Source organism: Saimiri boliviensis, chromosome 11 (genome assembly GCF_048565385.1).
Source record: "Saimiri boliviensis isolate mSaiBol1 chromosome 11, mSaiBol1.pri, whole genome shotgun sequence".
Taxonomy (NCBI): Eukaryota; Metazoa; Chordata; class Mammalia; order Primates; family Cebidae; genus Saimiri; species Saimiri boliviensis.
In genome coordinates, this window is record NC_133459.1 from 16,108,654 (window position 1) to 16,130,487 (window position 21,834).

Here is a 21,834-nt window from a genome sequence, read left to right on the forward strand (position 1 = left end):
TAGTTTAGTTTTTTTTTTTTTTTTTTTAGATGGAGTGCTCTTGTTGCCCAGGCTGGAATGCAGTGGTGTGATCTCAGCTCACTGCAACCTCCGCCTCCCAGGTTCAAGCGATTCTTCTGCCTCAGTCTCTCAAGTAGCTGGGACTACAGGCATGCGTCACTACACATGGCTAATTTTGTATTTTGTATAGAGATGAGGTTTTGCCATGTTGCCCAGGCTGGTTTCGAACTCCTGACTTCAGGTGATCTGCCCGCCTTGGCCTCCCAAAGTGCTGGGATTACAGGCATGAGCCACTGCGCCCGGCCAGATTTTAGTTTTATTTTGTTTTCAAAGGAAAAATGTTGGCACAACCAGGACAGGACAGTGCTCTCTGCAGTGACGCTTTCTGTATGCATTGGTCTGGATCATTGGCTGTCCACCTTCTTGTGTGGTTAGTAACAAGTCAGCCTTACTGTAGGAATTGTTAAATTTTTTGGAGGTAGGCAAGGGTGGTTTACAGACCTCTTTGAAATGCTGGTAAAAATAGTTGACCATCTTTCTAGAAAGACATACCAAAGATACCAAATTGTGCACAATCAATTCCAAAATGGATTGTTAAAGGAAATTTGGAGCTGGCAGGGACGTCCGTCCCTCTGTCCCTTGTGGGCTCCCACGATGGCCCTGAGCTAGGAGAGTCCAGCATCCAATGAAGTCTCTACTCGACAGGAATGACCTCACCGCCACCTCACAGGTAAATGAGCGGAGACCCAGAGACCCTAACCAGTCTGCTGGGAAGAGGTGGAGCAGCCGTTGCATCGGAGCCTCCCTGGGAAATGCGTTAGGCAGGGCAGATCCGCTCCTGGTGCACAACCTCTTGGCTTCAACTAGGTCAGACTCTGAGGGCAGGAGTGTTGGGGAGTCAGACAGAGCCCACAGAGAGGCATTTATCCATGGCTTGGAGGCTTCATATTGGCACTGAAGTCCTGTTAGGGTGACTGAGTGCCTTGGTTTGACCAGGATTGAGGAATTCCCTGGGATTTGGGGCTTCCAGTGCGGCAGCCTGGACAGTCCTGGGAAAACCGGGTTGGATGGGTCACCCTAGGCTTGAATCCGGCTTTCCTCCCATTTCCTCAGCAGTGAGACTTTCAGACCTCATTTAGCCTCTCACTTTGTTTCCTCAGCTGGGAAGTGTTGCTAAGAACGAGATAAAGAAAGGAAAGGAGTTGTGCTAATTTCAGCCTCTCTCACGCCCAGTGCAGCCGTGCAGAGCGGACGTGACCCTGGGTTTGAATTCCCAGCCCTGCCCCTTGCTGGCAGGGTGGCTCTGCACAGGCCATTTCTGTGCCCTTGCTGTGTGATGAGGATGGAATGGTGGTGCCCACCTCTCAGATGGCTTGTGGGGATTAAAGGGAGGCAGAGTTGGTGAAGTACAGGCAGGCGGTCGTGGGTGATCTCTGGGCCCACGACTGTGTCTCCCATGCCAGCTCGGTGGCAGCCGGGCTGGGAGTGGGTGGCACAGCCCCTCCATGCTCACACCCAGCTCTGGTGCTCAGCATTGAGGGTCCTCTGTGAGACCCTCGAAGGAGAGCATGTGAGCTTGGAGTGAGGTGGACACCCCTGCTCCGTCCTGCCCCTGCCCATCTGGGCCACCTGGACTCGTCCCCTCTCTTTTCATTAAGTCTCTGTGAGGTGAGACACTGTGCACAGTGCCCAGTCAGGCATTGGACAGTCCTGGCACACCGCGGGTAGCTGGAAAGTAGAAGCCCTGCCAGCCTCCTGCCGTTTCCTCAGGAGCTCGCAGCCCCTGAGAGCCCCTGCACCCAGCGAGCCTTCCGGCTCCTTGACAGCATCTCAGCTCTAATGACTTTGAGTGCTGAGCTGCTCATCCTGGGAATTTATGGAAACCATGCACAGAAGCGTCACCTGGAGGCACATAAATATTGTAGGGCTAGAGGTTGGGCTGTGTCAGCACTATTTGGAGCAGTATCACACCTGAAACCAACTGTGGGTGCCTGCAGCGGGCGGATGGAGGTCTGCAGGGAGGGGTGCCGTGGGTGGGGGCAGCACACATGGGTTCATCCCAGCTCACCGAGGTTCATCCCAGCTCACCGGGGTTCATCCCAGCTCACCTGAGTTCATCCCAGCTCACCTGAGTTCATCCCAGGTCACCTGGGTTTATCCCAGCTCACAGTGTGCCAGCGCTCTCCCTCAAATCCTCACCATGCCCCAGGCATGTTCAGTTTCTGTCCCCGTGTACAGCTGACAGAGGGGACTGAGTCACTGGGTAGTGGGGGTCTGGGAGCTGGAGGATGAAGACCCAGCCCCGCCCCTCTGCCTGCTGGCTTTTTTTTTTTTTTTTAAATTACTTTGCCTTTTCTCCCATAACATTTTTCTTTTTTTTTTTTCTTTGAGACAGAGTTTCACTCTGTCACTCAGGCTGGATTAAAGTGGCTCGCTCTCAACTCATTGCAACTTCTGCCTCCCAGGTTCAAGAGATTCTCCTGCCTCAGCCTTCCAAGTAGCTGGGATTACAGGTGCCCGCCACTATGCCAGAAAAGTTTTATAATTTTAGTAGAGATGTGGTTTCACTATGTTGGCCAGGCTGCTCTCAAACTTCCGACCTTAAGTGATCCATCCACCTCAGCCTCCCAAAGTGCTGGGATTACAGGCGTGAGCCACTGCGCCCGGTTCCCCATAACTTTTTACTTTGAAAAATGTCAAACTACAGGAAAGGTGAGAGAATAATACAATAAATACATAGGTATTCTTCACCCAGTTAACTGTTAACATTTTGCTACAATCCTCTTCCATATTATACACACACATAGACATACACTCACTTTTTAAAAAGTCAGTTGCGGCTGGGTGCGGTGGCTCACGCCTGTAATCACAGCACTTTGGGAGGCTGAGGCAGGCAGATCATGAGGTCAGGAGATCGAGGCCATCCTGGCTAACACGATGAAACCCCCTCTCTACTAAAAACACAAAAAATTAGCTGGGCATGGTGGTGTATTCACAAGTCCCAGCTACTTGTGAATCTGAGGCAGGAGAATCTCTTGAACTTGGGAGGCAGAGGTTGCAGTGAGCCAAGACGGTGCCGCTGCACTCCAGCCTGGGCAACAGAGCGAGACTCCATCTAAAAAAAAAAGCAAAAAAAGTCAATGGCTGACATCATTACCTTTTGCCCCTAGATACTTTGGCATGTCTCTCCCACATATCTGTATAGCATATCATACTCAGGAATTTAGCATCAGGGCATTGATGGTGTCTAAATACTGTCCAGGTGCAGATTTTTCCAGTTGTCCCCAAAATATCCTTCAGAGCAACTCCTCCATGTGCCATCCAGGATCCAGCCTGGAATCACACACAGCCTTTGGTTTTCATGACTCTTAAGTCTCCTTTTCATCTAGAATAATCCCTTTGCTTGTTTTGTTTTCTTCATGATATTGACTTTGTTGAGAAGTCCAAGCCAGCCTCTTATAGAAGTTCCCACAGTCAGGAATTGCCTGGGCCTTTCCTCCCAATGAGGTGACAGCGTTTGGCCAAGTGCCGCGGGGGTGGGGGTCACAGGAGCACCATTATCTTCCGCTACAGTCCTTGAGGAGGAAGAAAAGCAGCTGGCCCTGTCCTGATCACTTGTTTAGGGTGTTGGCTGGATCTCCCCATCTAAAGGTGCTGGCTTCCCTTTGTGATTACTCAGTCACCAAAATGACTCTTGGAGACTGTGTGAACGTTCTGTTCCTTCACAAACTTTCCCCCTGGGGCTTTGTCATTCATGGGTGATCCTTGGTGATTGCCAGTCACCATTGTCTAATTCTACCCTGCCTTCTGCATTGACTAGTTGTCACGAGCTACGGAGAGTTCCCTGACCCCACTCCACACCCTGCCCTTACTATCACTACAAATTCCTAGATTAAAAAAACGTCCAGTGTGCTGTAATCCGGACCATCATTATTATTTCTGATGTTCAAAAGGTCTAGAATTTGGCCAATGGGGGCCCCTCCGTGCTGGCTCCTGGGTCCTTTGGACTCTTCCCCATCATCTTTTGAGCACTTCCTTGCTTTCCAGCTCTGTGAGAAGTTCTAGGCACTTCTCCAGGGTACCCTGGAGCATCATTGCCTCCAGTGGACAGGGCCAGGGAAGAACTCTTGAGTTGGAGTTTGTTTTGGTATCTCCAGTTTAAATTTGAGATCCTGGCGTCTACCCTGGTCTCTTCCATTTCACACTGGACTCTCTCCTCTCTGTGGAAACCCTGGCTCCTAATAATATCCGTGTATCTCAGCCCCCTGCATGGTTTCAGAATCCCTGTGCCCGCCCCACCTCCAAGTCTGCCCAGGAGGTTCAGGATTCCCTTGCAGATCGTCTTGTCCTTCGGGGGGACCAGAGGTGTACCGTTGGAATGCTGCGATCTTGAGTGACTTGAACGGATTCTTTTCCACGTGGGTGTGACTGTGTTCCAATAAGGCTTCGTTTGGTGCAGGCTGGATGTAGCCTAAGGGGCACTGTTTGTAGACAGCTGCTCTAGTACATAACCCTAACAGCGCGGCTTCTGGTGCAGGGTGAGCACCCGCTGCCTGCCCCAGGAAATAGCTGTACCTGGATCATGGAAGCCGACGGGGCAGGAAACACTGGGCCTTCCTGGTGGCTGGTGGGCAGGTGGCCTTTTTCAGGGATGAGGGGGATAGAGGCCTCTTGGAGAGTAGGACAGCCCCCCACCCCACCAACCCCATACTTCTGGGCCGCACAGACTAGCCAAGGGTGAGAGGACAGGTCTGGAGGTGCGTGGCCTGGGATTGGGGTGCTAGGTGAGCAGGGTTTCACTCTTTCCTGGTTGGGAGGAGAGCAGAGTTGGATGAGCTGACAGCCTCCCCTAGCAATGAATTCTGAGCACTCTCAGGGTACATGGATACCTTGTATTTGGAAAATGAAATGAACTGTGTGGCCTGCCAGCAGGAAGCCCAGTGGGCAGTGAGAGCTTCCCCCCTGCTCTCACCCGGGTGCTAGGCTCAGTCCCTCTGCCCCCTCTGAGACCTGTGATGTGGCATGTTTCTCTGGCTTCGCCCACTCCCTACCCTGTGAGCTCAGGAGGCTCAGGCAGGACTCCAGGCTCCTCCAGGCTCCAGGAGGGGACCCAGGAGCCCAAAGATAACAGATTTGCTGGACTGGGGCTGGGGCTGGAGATGCTGTGCCATTCTTCCTATTCAATCCTGCCTTTTCCCCCACCTGCCTCACCCCTTTGGGCTCGGCAGGTTTGCACAAGCCTTCTGCAAAGCCCTCTGGGCCTGGAGACAGACTTGTTATGCCACTGGAGAAATGAGCCTGGATTTCCACCACCGACTTCTCTTTTAATTAGATTCTGACAGCAGCACACAGGGCTGGCTGGCTGCAGATTCAGGTGCAGCTTTCTTGGTCCCAGCCTCTGGGTTTCAGCGTGCTTGGCTTTTTCGGAGGCAGGAAATGCTCCCGACCTTTTCTCGGGAGTCAGGTGGGAGGCTGGCTGCACACGTGTGAGCATGCGGATACCTTAGTGTGTGCATGCCTGTGCATCCATGAGCAAGGAGCTGTGTGCTTTGTTTTGGAAAAGCCTGCAGGTGAGAGCATGTTGGGTCTCACTGACTGTCCTGCTGGCCCAGCCACTCGCCTCACTGCTCACCAACAGCAGGAGCCGAAGGGGCCCCCTTGGCCTCACTGTCCTCATCTGATTGGGGCCGATGCTGCCTCAGCTGGCTTTTCCCAGCAAGGCCTTGTGGGAGGTTTCCTTCCTCCTGGATTCCTCATGCAGGCTGGTTTGGCAAAACAAAACTATTCCTCGTGTTTCCTTGAAGAAGCATACATCTCAGGAAGAGAGAGCCTAAAGGCAGGACCGCCCGGGCTGTGGGCGGCAGATGTGGGTGGAAGGCTGGAGAGATGGGGACATGGTCTTTTCCCCGCACCGCATGGACTCTTACACCTGACCTGGTGCAGGCTGTGAGGAGGCGTGGCCTCACCCCAAAATCAGAGGCTGAGTCTCCTGTACCTGCACCTTCTCTGAGGAGGGAGTGGGTGGCTAAGAAAAGAGGAAGAGACCCCCGATACCTCCAGAGCCCTTAGACTGAGCCCCCAGTCTGAAAGGAGAGACAGTTCCCTTCCTCCGAGCGTACCCAGCCTGTTAAAAGATTCTGTCCTTGCTCCTGGGGGGGCCCCCACCCAATGGAGACACCGTGCCCCTTCCTTTGGTGAACTTTTAGTCTGCGAGGAAATACAGCTTCTGCTCTTGGGGCATCTCCCTGGTAAGGGGTGAGCTGTGCAGTAGAATCCCCGCCCCAAGAGCAGCCTGACCCTGGGGAGAGGACCCACACTGTTGTCTCTCTCTTTCTCTGCCCTCCCCTCCTCTGAGAAGCCTGGACTCTCCTGCTCCCCCCACCTTCCCCTGCCTCCCCCGCCTCCCTTGCTATTCAAAGCTCAGCTGTCAGGGACTGACTCAGAAAAAGCAGTTTCCTTGGACAGCTCAGTGTCTTGCCCTCCTGGTCCCCATACTCTGATCAGGAATGAGCCTGGAACCCACTGGCTTGGCTGCCCGTGGAGACCCCCATCCCACAAGAGTTTCCTTAACTCAGGGAGAAACCACTTAGTAATTTGAGCTGGAAAGGAGCTGGGGCCACCCTCCAGGGCAAAAAAAGCCAAGTTCTGATTCCTCCCGCTCCACTTGCTAAGCCCATAAGAGGTCTTTGGGGGCTGAACCAGGAAGCCAGCCTTCCCCACACCATTGTCAGACTGAACTTTAAAAGTAAAATGGACCCTGCCACTTACTAGCTCAACGCCCTCCAGTGGGCAAATAAAATCTGAACTTTTCCCCATGGATTCCAAGGTGGCCTGGTTCGATCTGACCCTGCCTGCTCTGGCCTGTCCCACCCCCGTGCCCCCGACCGTGGGTCCCTCTGCTTCTCACTCCTGCACCCAGGCCTTTGCACTGCTGTGCCATCTGCCTAGAATGCTCTTCCCCCTCCTCCCAATCATCTCAGGGCCATTTCCTCCCCATCATTCAGGTCTCCCACTAATGTCACCTCCTAGAGAAACCTTCCCTGACTGCAGTCATAATGGCTGTCAGTATTGTTTCTGTGCAGTGCGTCTCACTGTTTGATGAAATCTTCCTTTGTTTTAATTGCCTCCTGCCCTGGGAACGTTTGCCCCACGAGAGTAGGTCTTGCAGTCATCACCACATTTCCAGCACTTAGACCCACACCAGGCACATAGTAGGGACACCTGCTGAATAAATGAGACCCTCCTAGGCACCGGGCCTGTGCCCAGCTCTCCTCACCTGGGTCTCTGTAATCCTCATAGCAGCCTCTCCTTACACATGGGGAAACTGAGGTCTGGGCCTGTAAAGGTGTCAAGGAAGTCAGATTTAATAGCAGGTTGGATCCCAAGTAAACGGTCCCATCCAGGATCCTCCTGCAGTCTTGGGCTTCCACCCAGGACATATTCTTTATGGATAAAAGAGAAGACCCAGAAAACTGGAAGAGGAAAAGCACCCCGCCCTGCTCCTGGAGTAAGCCTCGGGGCGCAGCTCTCCCTCCCCTGCCCTTTTCTTCCCCCAGCTCTGGATGTGGCTTGCTTGCTTTTCATTTTCTGTAGCACTCACATTTTCCTGTGTTTCTCATGCCGTGTCTGTAAGTGTGAGTTTATATTCAGGGAGGACAGTGCAGAGCTGAAGCCACCCAGTTACCTGGCTGTGCCCAAGGCCTGGGCGCTTAGCCTGTTTCCAGCCTGGTATGCCCGAGTTAGTAACATCTGAGTATTGTAAATGGAATTTAAGTGTCCATCCATTCATTCTTTGATCAAAGTTTGCTCTGCTGGCACTGTGCCAAGCAGGGGACAGATACTAAGGGGCCCGAGGCACAGGCTCTGTCCTTGGAGCCCACAGTCTTGTGTGGGAAGTGGCCAAGCAGAGCCACAGAGTGGTGTAGGGATTCCAGGCTGGACAGCAGGGCGCAGCGTTCAGAAGGCAGTGGCTGCTCTGTGGGTGGGCGGGGCCTGCCTGTGGGTGGGCGGGGCCTGCCTGTGGGTGGGCGGGGCCTGCCTCCTGGATGGGGGACGCCGCCCTGAATCGGAGTCTTCAGATGTTGAAGGAGGACAGCTGGGGAGTCGGGGTGGGTGCCGTGCACAAGTCGTGGCGAGGACAGAGGTGCGGCTGTGTGGTGTGTCCTGAGCACTGGCCGGCCTGCCATGCAGGGACTCCTCAAGGAAGAGCAGGAGTGGGGGCAGTGCCGGGGCCCCGAATGCTGCGGGAAGGACCTTGGGCTTTCTCTTGCGGTGGATGGGAAGCCTAATCATTTGTATCTTCTCTTAAAAAAATATTTTATTTGTTTTAAGATCAAAATTGTACATACACTTGCAAGAAAAAAAAAAAAATCAGTGCACAGAATGGTTTATCCTGAAAGGCTCTTCCCCGCCCCCATCTCAGCCCTGCTTTCTAGAAGAGAATGCTGTTCACCTGTCCTGTTTTCAGTCCGCCTGGCACTTTCCTCAGGACCCGCACTTGTTCCCTCTGCTGCTGCTTGGTGTATCACTTTTGGGACATTACCTGCTGACTCCTCGCTGTGAAAGATGAGGATTGGCCCATGTTATCTCGGTTCCTTCCTGATCGTTCTGTCGGTATCCGTTGTCTCTTTAAATCCTTTACATAAACCGCACCTTCTTTTGTGATTTTCGGCTCTATCTTTCCCTTCTGTAAGGTGAAGCTCTGAGGAGTCACTGGACTGTACCTGGTCCTGTCGGCTCGTGAGTGAGCATATACACGTCTTTCCTGTCCTCACTCGGTGACATCATGCTGGTGGTTTGCAACCGGCCACGTCAGAATATTTACACTGTGGAAACTGGCAAACCCTGTAGACCAGGATTCTCAGCCAGTTGTTAAACTTTGGCCAACACAGCACAGCTGGGCTTCTAAGGTTTCCTTCCAGCCCTGAGTAGCTTGTGCTTTTGAAGAATGTGAAAACTTCTGGCCCGGGGTGGGGCTTGCTCGGAGGCTAAGCTGGCAGGCCCAGCCAGTACTGACACCCCTCCCTTTGTGCCACAGCAAAGCTTCGAGGCGCACCAGGACGAGGCGGTGAGCGTGACGCACATGGTGAAGGCGGGCAGTGGCGTCTGGATGGCCTTCTCCTCCGGCACCTCTATCCGCCTCTTCCACACTGAGACCCTGGAGCATCTGCAAGAGATCAATATCGCCACCAGGACCACCTTCCTCCTGCCAGGTGAGGCTGCCGCGGGAAGGGTGGGAGCTGACAGTCACCTTCCACGGCCAGGCAGCGGTGCGACCTGGGCAGCCCATCCCATTTTCCCTCGCCAGACCTGAAAACTGGGGCTTTAAGGTGGGGCACTCCCCACGACGTGGTGGGGCCGGGATTCACACTTAAGACTGTCATCTCAAAGCCCCTTCTTGTCACTGTGCCCATCTACCACATCACAGCAGCTTGGGGTGCTCAGGAAGTGGCCCCCAGCCCAGGGGACCCTCCAAAATTAGGCAGCTCCTAAGGAAAGGCCACACTGGCAGGAACCCAGGCCTTTCTGCACGGTCCCACTCCCCAGGTTGACCAAACACCCAATTCTGCTTTAGATCCCCTGCAGGATGAGGTGAAGGGAAAGTGAGAAGGCCAACAGAGGGTCTCCGTCCTTAGAGGTTTCTCTAAGAAAGGCAAATGTCCCTCTTGGCCTCCTGGTCCATGGGTTGGGATGGCATCCTCTGTGGCTGGGACCCCTCCTGCATGGCTTTTGTAGATGAGGTGGACAGGATTGACAGTGGAGGGGAATGGAGGCAAAGAATTAAGGCTGGAGCTCACCTAATGCAGCTGCCCAGGGCCTCCATGGAGTTGGCTCTCAGCCCCTCCTTACCATCTGCTGCCCGAGATACAGGGCCTTGCCCATTCTCACCCCAGCTGGCTTTAGAGCAGCCCACAGGGCCAGCAGGCATCAGCTAACCTTGCTTCCCTCCTCGGCTCAGCTTCCCCTAGAACAACTGACCTGCGGCCAGTGTGGGAGGGCACAGTGGCTCTGTCTTGTCCCAGTGCTGCAGGCAGGGCTGGGTGCAGCAGATGGGAGAGCCAAAGGGCCCTGGGGCCAGAGAAACACAGCCCGAGTGGCAGGCAGGGGCCTGGAGCTGATTGTCACAGCACCTGGCAGACGGGTCATGGCAGAGTCTGGGGGCAGCTGTGCACCCAGCGGGGTTGAGCGTCCTGTCTTATGAGGCCACCGCGAGGGCAGGCACATTCACCAGCACTGCAGGAGCCTTGGGGACCTCTGCCTACCCCTGGGGCCTGGTCCCTCACTCCAGCTCGAGGGGCTGGAAATCACCCTGGTTTCTGCTTCCCCCAGCCAGTCACGATGGTCCTTGAGTCTGAACTGGTCATCCGGGGGTGGTGGTCACTAACAGCGCAGTCCACGGCAGTCACAACAGTGGAATAAGTGCCACCCTGCCCAGGCCTGAGGTGATGAGGCCCCAAGTGCTTATGGCCAGGATATCATTCACCCTAACCCGATGTGCTGGGGATCGTCCCCATGTCACAGATGGTGACACTGAGATTGGTTTCAGCAGGCCAGGCATCTGGCCCTTGGTCTTGCAGTGGGCCAGAGGCAGAACCACAAGTCACATCAGGATGGACTCAGTTCAGCGTCCTACTGTGTGTAGTGGGGAAGGAGAGTTGGCTCGAGGCTGGGCTTGGCCACCGTGTAGTATCAGACAAGCCCCTTAATCTCCCGGAGCCCCTCATCCCTCTGTAAGATGGGATGTAGTTCCCAGCTTGGGGACTGTCATGAGGATAAATGCTGCCAGGGCTGGGAAGGTGGCTGTCCTGGGCTGGCAGGGTGGCAGATGCCCAATGAGACTGAACCCTTCTCTGACGTTCTCCTGGGGTGTGTGAGAGGCTTGGTGGGACCTGTGTTTGGACTGCCTCCTTCCCCCTCCCTCTGTTCCCCCTCCCTCCCCCCACTTCCTCCCCTCCTCCCTCCTTCCTCCCTTTCTGGTTTCACAGTATTTTGCCATTATACAAGTTCAATCCATTTTAACCACGATAAAAATGTCTCTGTATCACAAAACTATCTCCACATTTCCTCTGATAGCTAAATTATTTCAAGTTAGTGGAACAATGAAGAAATGGATAATCTTATGGGATTTAAAAAAATCTTTGGAATCTCATCATGTCAGTGAAGAGGAGAGTGAGAGAGAGTCAAGCGGATCAGGTGGTGGGAGGCAGGATGTGTGACAGACCCTGCTGTGGTTAGAACAGCCGCTCCTGCCTGGACCACCTCACTTTCCTGCCTTTCACTCTCGCGCTCATGTCCGTTGTGTTACTCTCTTTGCAGTTACCCTTTAAGGAAGGGAGGGCATTCGTTGTTATGATGATGATTTGAGGGCCAGGTGAACTGGGGCTCAGGAGGTGAAATGACTGGTCTGCCATCTCAGTGCTGACAAAGACAGAGCCAGGAACATCCCCACGGGCTCTCGTACAAGGAAGGGCTGAGATAGGAGTCAGCTTGGCCGTGCTGGGTGGGGTACACTAGAGCCTGGACTCAGAATTCCTCCTGGAATCCCTGCCCCCTGCCTCTGACTGGGAACACATGGAGCCCGGTGTGGCATGAGACGGTGTGAGGACAGTGCCCACAGTTCCCGTCTCAAGCCAGTGGCAGTCCGTGATGGTGACATTTGCCATCATCGCCCTAGTCATCGTCTTTACTTCGTCCCCACCATGCGTCTCCCATGAGGACTCCTTGCCCACCCTAAGACCTCCCAGGTCAGTGCCATCCCTCTTGCGTCAGCTGCATCGGGGCAGGCAGAGGTGACCTCTCTCGTGCAGACCTACCTGAGGCTGAATCCTGGAGAGGGCTGGGTGTAGGCTGAGGTTTCAGAGTATGGGGTTTCCCGAAGGTTCCCTCCTTTCCTCAGGACTGAACTTTCCTAATCAGCAACCCTGGGGAGCCTGGAGCCCTGCCAGGCCGGGTCCTGCTGACCCCTCATATCCGAGAGTGGCTCCCTGAGCTCCAAGCTGAGCCCCAGCCAGCCCCAGCCACTGTGCTGGGGACCAGAGTTGGGGGGGCAGCTTCAGACCCACCCCACGTTGTGCCTTCGCAGAAGCACAGCACAGCAGGATTCTTAAATTCTTTATTAGAGATATTTTAAAAAGGCTTTTAAATATTTTTTTCTTCCCCCACACCACCAAATGAAATAATTGCATAATTAGTAATAAATTTGTTCCTCCACTAAGTGTGGATTTTTTTTAAGGTGTGTTAAAAATTCATCACACTTCCTTCCCCTGACCCCTTTCTTCCACTCGAATACTCGACTGGTATTAATGCATTTTTTAACCTAAACTCCCTCCTTCTTTTAACTAGACAGGTCATTAATAAAATGTTCTCCGAGAGCCTAAGCTTTTTAAAGTTGTATATCTCCAGATAGATGGCTTGGGTGAGTTGAACACTGCTGCATTAAGTCTCTGTGATAAAATATTTATTCACCATTAGACATTTTTTTCTTTTGGACTGTTTGTGAAGTGTCTTGCTCTTTTCCTCGAGGCGGAGGGGGGAGGAGGAAAGGCCCCAGAATGAGGTCGGCAGATGAAGTCATTTCTCAGTTCCGGCATCTCTTTTGGTTTCCTGCTTGCCTTCCTCTCGTTTGTCCGTTTCCCTGTCCGGCGGGGGCCGGGAGGCTGCAGGGGCTTCAGGAAATGGCCTCCTGCCCGTCTCCGTGCCCTCGGGGGCTTGGAGAGGGAGGTGATGAGGCGTGTGGAATGAAAGATTCACCACTCTCCCCTCTCTTGGCTTTATTGTTCTTGTGGGTTTATGGCTCTGATGGAGCTGATCTTAAGACATTAGCGTCTAGATCCTTTTAATAATCATAATCATTATCCTAATAGCCTCTGTTTATTGATTGTATACTATGGGCTAAGAGCTATGCTCAATTGCGTGTCGATATTATATGTGTACATATGTGTGTGTATATTTAGTATTTCCAATTATTATAAAATTGAGCAAGGTAGGTTTGTAGTACTCATTGATGGATGAGAGAAGTGATTTGTCCAAGTTTTCTCCTTTCCTTCATCCATCCATCCATCCATCCATCTATCCGTCCGTCCGTCCGTCCGTCTGTCCGTCCGTCCGTCCGTCCGTCCATCCATCCATCCATCCATTTATTTACTCATACACTCACAGATACTTCTCAAGAGTCTCACGAGCCAAGGTACTTGGCCAGGAGTTGGGGAGTCAACTGTGAATACACAGGTAATCCACTGCCCTCACAAAGCTTGCAATAAATAAACCAATAGCAAAATAAGGTCATCACAGATCTTTCCCAGGTGTTGAGGAAAGCAGCTCTTGGCCTGACGTCCCATGTTGGCCGGTTCAGGAGGGCTGGGGTCCTGGCCCTGGACTGGAAGCTTGCCCTCCTAGTTCTGAGCCTTCACTTTCGGAATGGATGTAGGTGTGGGACATAGTCCCAGCTCCACAGACACCCATATGCTGTTTGTGAAATAGCCCCTGTGGTCTAGCCTGTAAGTCACTAGTGGGCTTTTTCTTCAGCGTGGTTTGCATTTCCACATTGAATGGACACTGTGAATGGGATTTGTTTGAGTTTGCATCGTGTTGCCAGCCTCGAATCCCACTGCCTGCTCTGTAGCTCCACTTAGGTGTCTAATACATATCTCAGACCACACATCCAGCCAGGAGCTCTGGGCTTCAACACCCAAACCTGCTCCTTTGCCATCCCAGGCCATGGCACTGCCATGCACCCATCTGCTCCAGGCAGAGCAACCTCAGCGCCATTCTGGGTTCCTTCCTCCACCCGCCCCTGCTCCCCTCTCCCAGCAGCTGTGTTGTTCTGCTCCAAATATGTCTCAAACAGCTTGGCCTCTCCTCACCTCACTGCCATCACCACGTCTCGGCTGCTGCCCTTCCTGCCTGGGCAGCTGCAGGAGCCCTTGCTGGCCTCCTTGTGCCTCCTACTCCCACCCTCCACAACTGCAGCTAGAACGTTCCACTCAAATCGGGTCTGACGTCCACTCAAATCGGGTCACGCTACTCCCCTGCCTGGACCTTCTAGTAGCTTTTCACAGCAGCCAGAATGAAGAGCCCCGGTCCTGTCCCTGACCCATCACCTCTTCTTACCCTCTGGAGTCTGCCTCCTGTGGCCCAGCTGCACTGGCTTCCGTCTGCTCCACAGACTGGCTGAGTCTGTGCCTGCCACAGGGCCTTTGCACGCCCTGTCTCCTGGGTCTTGGCTCAGTTCTGGGTGTGGCCACTTCCTCCTTGTTGCCTGGATTTCAGTCTCACGCCTGCCTCCTCATCCTTCCAGGAAGCAGAGGGAGGCAGGAAGACCCAGGAACGCTCACTGGCTCCACTCTGTTTGCCCAGCTTTGATCCTCTGCCTGTCATTTATGTCCCTTGTTTCTGTTTTTGTTTCCCGCATCTCCTCTCTGTCTCTGTGTCAAATACAGTAGCCATTATTACAATGAAAGAAAATAAGACATTTGGTCCCTCGGTGCCACGAGCCATATTTCCAGTGCTTGGAAGCCACATTTGGCTGACGGCTGTCAAATTGGACAGCATAGTAGGGAGCATGTCCATCATCAAAGAAAGTTCTAGAGTGTCTGCTCCTTAAGACAGGGACTCTGTGTACATGGCCCCAGCTGTGCCCCCAGCACTGAGTGTGGGGTCTGGCACCCAGCAGACACCTGGGAGGTAAATAAATGGATGGGTAATGGGATGGCACACTGTCTTAGGCAGTGCCAGGTGTACCCCAAGTCGGTAACCTCCCAGTTGGGGTGAGAGAGCCACGCCCTTTCTCTCTGTGCCGGCACCGCAGAGGAGGCACATACACCCACGTGTATGGAGGTGAAGTGACGGGCGCAAGAGCGGAGAGGTGATGGAAGTGCTGGGCGGTGGTGAGCAGCAGACCTCAGCTCCACCCCACCGCGCACTCACCAGCTGGGGGCCTCTTGGAGCCTTCACATCCACGGCTAAAATGGGACCAGCGTTTGCGTCTTGCAGATATCTTGGCTGTTGCAAGGCTTGTGTCAGATCAGAGCAGGTATACAAGTGCTTTGGAAACTCCAAAGCTGTGTTTTTTCAAGTGTGATCCGTGGACCAGAAGTGTCAGAAAGTGGGAACTTTCTAGAATGCAGCCTGAGCCTCTCCCAGAGGGCAGCAAGATTAGGGTGAAAAGGAGACAGCCCTGTGGAAAGGCAGGTGCCCAGTGAAGCCCAAGGGAGTGTGGCAAAGCCATCTGCCCTGTGTGTGATGTGGTGGGGGGGGTCTGTCCCTGAGCCGGCAGCCTGTACCCCACACCCCTCAGCCCCTCGGAGGCGGACCTCTTGCCCCTGCAGTCCCTCCTCTCCCTCTTGCCCATTCTCATTGCTCAGGATCACTGGCAACAGCACAGCAGCATCAATGACAGCAGGTAGTGCCCATTGTGCCATGTGCAGGCACAGGGTTGTTTCACATTCATTTAACCCAATGGAGAGTATCTGTGTATCTAAACATCGAAAAGGAACAGTAAAAACACGGCATTATGGTCGTATAGGACTGCCATTGTATACATGGTCTGTTGTTGATTGAAAGGTCCTTATACGACACGTGACTGTATCATCCTTGTTCCCTTTTACAAATGAGGACACTGTGGCCCAGAGGAGTTTAGGACGGGCCCTGGGTCACGTAGCCAGAGATCGGCAGAGCCAAGATGTGAGCCTCGTGCCTGGCTCCGGAGCCCTGTTCTCGGCCACTGTGCCGGGCAGCCCACAGCCGGCATCCTCTTTGTCAGGAGCAGGGGAGCCCCACACCATGCCCTCCCTGACATTGCCATTCTTGCTAAGATGAAGAGACAGCCCTGAGGGGAGAGCTAAAAAGAACGCATCTGGACTGGCATCAGAAACAGGCTGCTTCCACCCAGAGAGTTTTCTGCTTCCCTCTCGGGCCCAGGGCCTGCAGGGTGTGCTGTGAGCTCATCCGAAGAAGCGCCCACATGGGCAGGCCCTGAGGGGCTGCAGCAGATTCACCTTGATGCCTCGCAAGCCCCAAATGGCCCTTCTCATGCCTCCCATCTGCACCAACACCGATGGGAAGCTTGCACCTTCCCAGTCTTCCCTGGGTTTGCCTGCAGCTGACCGGCTGGATCCCTGCATGGGTCACCCTTGGACAACCCTTTGTGCCAGATGACCTGGCCGCCGTGTACGGAGAGCGGACACAGACCAGGCACTTTGCCCATGGTGTTCCCCCAGTGCATCCGCATGGCAGCCCCACTTTACACAGGAGGAAACTGAGGCTGGTTAGAGGGAGCACTCAGCTGGGGGGCCTCATGGCCAGACCCCAGGGAGGTCAGCCCCCAAAGCCGCAGCTCTTGCCCACCCCACCATTCCAGCTTCTTGCTGGTTTCAGGGGAGGAGCCCACTGTGCCATGCCCTCACCTCATGGTGGTGCCCAGAGCCTGTGCTGTCTCCCCGGGAAGGCACTGCTCAGCCGGCCTCTCTTTCTGCAGGCCAGAAGAACTTGTGTGTTACCAGCCTCCTGATCTGCCAGGGTCTGCTCTGGGTGGGCACTGACCAGGGTGTCATCGTCCTGCTGCCTGTGCCTCGGCTGGAAGGTATCCCCAAGATCACAGGTGAGGCGCTGGGAGCTGGCATTGGCAGGGCCTGGGGGTCAGCTGCAGGCGGCTGGTGGGGCTCAGTGGGGAGGGTGTGTTATGCTCTCATTGGTGTGAGGATGGGGTTCCAGTGTCCAGCTTCCTGTCATCTCAGGTGGCATGGTGGCCAGTGGAATGGAATCATCCCAGCTCCACAGTCTCCCCCCTTCTTTCTGAGTCTCAGTTTCCTAATCTGGCAGATGGACACAAGAGTGACTTGAGGATTGGCCGAGGCACCCGCCTAATGGCAGGGGCTCCACTGGCCCCTTCTGCTCCTTCCCATAGTGGTTTCAAAATGTCCAGGCTCCAGAGGGAGAAATAACTGAGCACTTCTGGGGCCAGGCCTGGCCACCTTGGGGGTCCATGTGCAAATACATGTGTTCGTATAGATCAGATGAAGAAAGAGCTGCAGGATCAGATAGACCTGCTCCTGGGGCTGGGGACACAGAGACTGGGGCGAGCAGCTCCCCAGGCATGAATTCAGGAGGGATTCCCAGTGAGGAGCTCGAGCCAGGCCTTGAAGGAAGAGTTGCAGAATCAGGTAGATGGGATACAGAATCAGGGAAAGGCAGCAGGTTGGGCAAAACTCTGACCTATGCCGTGGGGCCCAGGAGAACAAGGCAAGATCAGAGAAGACCCCTGACACTTGGATGCCTGGAGCCCCAGGACCCCCTCTGCCTCTGCCCTGAGAATCATGACTGTGGTCCCTTCCAGCAAGGAAGCAGGGTCAACAGGAAGCCCTGGAGGTGGGCTGGCTCCCTACTCAGACCTCAAGTCCTTCTGCTAAAGAAGAGCTGTTTTGGCTGGGCACAGTGGCTCATGCCTATAATCCCAGCACTGTGGGAGGCCGAGGTGGGTGAACCACCTGAGCTCAGAAGTTCGGGACCAGCCTGGGCAACACAGTAAAACCCGGTCTCTGCTAAAAAAAATACAAAAAAAAAAAAAATTAGCTTGGTGTGGCAGTGTGTGCCTATAATCCCAGTTACTTGGGAGGCTGAGGCAGGAGAATTGCTTCAACCTGGGAAGCAGAGGTTGCAGTGAGCTGAGGTTGCACCATTGCACTCCAGCCTGGGTGACAGAGAGAGAGAGACTCGGTCTCAAGGTAAAAAAAAAAAAAAAAAAAAAGAAGAGATTTTCTATTTTCAAGATTTCATCAAATAGGGCGTTTTTTGTCCACCCTGGGGACATTTGTGGAGGACCTATTTCCCGGTAGAATCCTGGGATGTGGGGATGAATCATGCAGAGACCCTGCTCTCCATAAGCTGACAGTCTCCTGGGGGTCATCATGGCCCTGGTGGCAGGTGCTGGGATGGGGGTGTTGTGGGGGCTGGGGACACAGAGACTGGGGCTGGCAGCTCCCCATGGCTGTGACGGAGGGATTCACAGTGAGGAGCTTGATACAGAATCAGGTAGACGGGAAAGGCTTTCTAGGTAGGGGCAGTGGCTTGGGTAAAGGCTCAGACATGAGGAAATTCTTGGAATTTCACTGAGGCTCCCCCATGTGGTATATAAGGCTGCTCTTGTTCCACTCCCCAAGGAAGCTGTGCCAGAGCACGGGATAGCCAGACCTGTGGGCTTCTGGGTTGGGGGGGGGCAGTGCCAACATAGACGGAAGTGACTCCTGGAGAACCCACCCAGAGAGTTCTCCAGGAGACAGACTTGGGTGCCTCCCTTAATACACTGGGCCTTTGGGTCCCCTTCTGCCCCGCCCCATTTTCCGCAGGGAAAGGCATGGTCTCACTCAACGGGCACTGTGGGCCTGTGGCCTTCCTGGCTGTGGCTACCAGCATCCTGGCCCCCGACATCCTGCGGAGCGACCAGGAGGAGGCTGAGGGGCCTCCAGCCGAGGAGGACAAGCCAGACGGGCAGGTGCACGAGCCCATGCCTGACAGCCACATGGGCCGAGAGCTGACCCGCAAGAAAGGCATCCTCCTGCAGTACCGCCTGCGCTCCACCGCGCATCTGCCCGGCCCGCTGCTCTCCATGCGGGAGCCGGCACCCGCTGACGGCGCAGCCCTGGAGCACAGCGAGGAGGATGGCTCCATCTACGAGATGGCTGACGACCCCGACGTCTGGGTGCGTAGCCGGCCCTGTGCCCGCGACGCCCACCGCAAGGAGATTTGCTCCGTGGCCATCATCTCCGGCGGTCAGGGCTACCGCAACTTTGGCAGTGCGCTGGGCAGCAGTGGGAGGCCGGCCCCGTGTGGGGAGACGGACAGCACCCTCCTCATCTGGCAGGTGCCCTTGATGCTATAGCCCCTCCCCTCTCCCCGCAGAGGGCACAGCTACAGGCCTGACCGAGGCCATGCCCCGCTCTCGTGCTGTGGGGACCTGCGCGGGACCTGCGGACGGGCCTGGATTCTCCAGAAACTACTTGGGCAGAGCAAAGGAAAACCTCTTCTTTTTAAGAAAATTTTTTTTTCAGAGTTTTGGGAGGAGTTTTAGGGTTTGGGGAGCGGGAGGACACGTCCGGAGGAAATGGCCTTCTTTTTAAAAGCAAAAAACACAAAACCTCACAACTGCCTGGCAAGCCCAGCACTGCTTGTTCCGGCCGGAGCGGGGCTCCAAGGCAGCCACGCGCCCCTCCTGGAAGGGTGTGTGCGTGTGAGTGTGTGTGAGTGTGTGGGCTGGTGTGTGAATATCTATAAATACGTATATATGCTGTATATTACATGTGTATAAATAAAATCTGTACATATTGGAGCTCTGGGAGATGCTGGGATAAAAGACAAGAGTTACATCCGGGCTTGGATTGAGGTTTTGTTGTGGTTTTTTGAAGCCATGATAGGAAAGAGATAGAGAGAGCAGCTATTGGTAGAGAGGGATTATTCAGGACCCAGGAGCCACTCAGGCTTGGCGGGAGGGTGGTCGGCTCTAGAACCTCACCGTCCAATCAGGTCCCCCTTAGCCACAGGTGGGTAATTAATTTTCATATGAATGAAAAGGAAACAGTCTCTCAGTCACCCATTTCAGATGTAGCCTGAGTGGTGGGTGGTGAAGGATGAGGTGGCACAGATAGGACCATTTCCAACGTAGAAGAAAGCTCACTTCTGCTCCAGGAGGGGCTTTGGGAGCCTCTTTTCTGAATATTTTTTTGGAAAAAAGACTGGGTCACCCCAGCTCTGGAATAGCATGGGGGCAGAAGGCTTTGGTGTCTAACAGTGTGAGCCGGCAGGGAGGGGAAGACGAGAGGCCTCTCAGCAGGCTGGCAGCCACGTCCCAGGACCTGGGGTCAGAGGGAGGACCGGGCAGGTTTCAGGTGAGGTCCATCTGCAGCAGGAGCAGAGCCCGGCTGCAGGTGGGGCGGGTAGGGCTGCCTCTGGCCCTGGCTCCTCTTTTCTGGCTCAGTTCATCCTTAGATTGCTAGAGCTGCCTGCAGAGAAAAAAATCAAAACCAAAAGCCACCACCCAAAAGGGAAGTGTTTCCTCCGTTTCCCCACCCTCTGCCTCTCTGTTCTGTCTACCTGCCACCCACCGGCACTTGCATTGAGATCTTTCCACTGAAGTTCTAGGAACCCAGTGGAAAAGCCACCAAGGGGTGACATTCCAGCCGGGTTCTCACCTCCTCATAGGTTCTCACTCACTAGAGAAGTCATTCATTCACTCATTTTGCAAATCCTCGTGTTCCTGCAATTTGCCAGGCTCTGCGCTACCTGGACAAGACCGCAGCTGTCCATGCCCCGGGAAGTGCATGAGGTAGTGTGGAGGGCAGGCGTAAGTACCAGCAAGTGAGGGCTTGGGGAGATCGAGGGTGATGTGGAGGAGGAAGCAGGAAAGAGGAGGAAGGGCCTGTGCTCAGGTGGAGGGTAGACAGAGGCTGGCTATTCCCCGAGGGCAGGTGGCCAGTGTGGGTCCCCAGGAAGGGGAGAAAGGAAGCTGTGTCCAGAACCAGCACACCTGAATGTCTGGCTCCCACACTGACTATGGCCAGACATGTCCACCTCCTTTGGGCCTCAGGATCCCATTTTGTATCAAAGGAACCACCACTGCCCTGTCCATCTCACTTGGAAGAGAATAAAGTGTCCTGGTTCCATTTTTTTATTGCACAAGTGGGTTACTGAACACCCTGTCTTGATGGGCTTTCCAGGGGGTATATTTATCCCATCAATCAAGTATTAACTAAGACTTTTCCTGAGACAGAGACCAGTGAGTCGAGGCTGCCCCGGGAGGAGGAGCAAGCCTGGACTCCAGGGCCGGGCAGGCCGGGTTCAAGTCCGACCCCACCAAAACGCTGCTGACTCTTAGCACGTCCCTTGTTTCCTTATCTCTAGGACGGAGGGGACGGTGCGTCTCAGAGTTTGTGGTACTGAGACCACAGAAAGCATCGGGACCAGCCCTCCAATGGCATTTTTGATGGTGGTTCCTTATAGCCTCGCTCCAAACAATTTGAGGCGGCGGTTCTTACTGAGGAGTCTCCTCTTTTGTGCTGGAGCTGGCATCTGGGATCTCCGTGGGCTTGTTAGATCCTAGACCTACAGATCGCTCAGCTAAAAGACATGGGAGATGGAATGGGGCCCGTTAAATCCTGTCTCTGAGAAAACGACTGACTTTGCTACTTCAGTGAAATTATCACATCAGTCACCAGCTCATCTCCCGTGTCTCCGACAACAGAGTGAGGGAGGGTCGGGGGTGCTGCGAACGGCTCCCGAGACCCACTGAGGATGTGCCTTGCATGTGAGTGGAGGCCTGGCCTTAGATATTGATAAGAGTAATAATACCCAGAGCATTCTGGGTGCCTGAGCTCCTTGCATCATTACACCTGCTCTCTGAGGCTGCTTTTGTTTGCCTTGTTTTGTAAGTGAGGGGTCTGAGGCTCGGGGAATTTAAGCAACCTGCCTAGGAAGCCTCAAAGCCTAAAAGTCAGACCCCGGATTGTAGTCCCTCTGCCACCAAGACAGCTCTTAGCCACCGGACTGCTCGCCCCCAGAGCAAAACTTGGGAGACAAACAGAGCAGAGTTGCAATTGTGGTCTTCCCGCCTAGCAGCTGGGGGACGTTGGGCAAGTGCCTTAATCTCTGTGTCCCAGGGAGTCCCTGCCATGGGAACAGACCTGAATGCCAATTACATGCCCAGATCCATTTTCAAGTAGATACTGGGTAGGGTGTGGTGAAAAAGACAAATTCCACGCATACCCTGCTCTCTATTCTACTGGCGGAAGTGGGAGGAAACAGACCAGGAGAAAAATACATCTGGTGGTGTTTGTGTTCTGGAGAGAC

General features: G+C 54.2%; 1 protein-coding gene across 13 annotated transcripts in view; it reads left to right on the forward strand.

The window, feature by feature from the left end:
• The window catches only part of ARHGEF10L (Rho guanine nucleotide exchange factor 10 like), a 180,720-nt gene extending 161,357 nt beyond the window's left edge, over nt 1-19,363 (forward strand). For 7 of the 13 annotated variants that reach the window (XM_074380158.1, XM_074380156.1, XM_074380159.1 and 4 more), the window contains 3 exons: nt 9,038-9,212; nt 16,475-16,597; nt 18,342-19,363. In XM_074380158.1, the coding sequence (XP_074236259.1) occupies nt 9,038-9,212; nt 16,475-16,597; nt 18,342-18,874 (831 nt within the window). In that variant the 3' untranslated portion in view covers nt 18,875-19,363. The remainder of the gene's footprint in view (nt 1-9,037; nt 9,213-16,474; nt 16,598-18,341) is intronic. The other 6 variants (XM_074380161.1, XM_039473886.2, XM_039473889.2 and 3 more) reach the window with 1 other exon arrangement.
• Nucleotides 19,364-21,834: the final 2,471 nt, after the last annotated feature.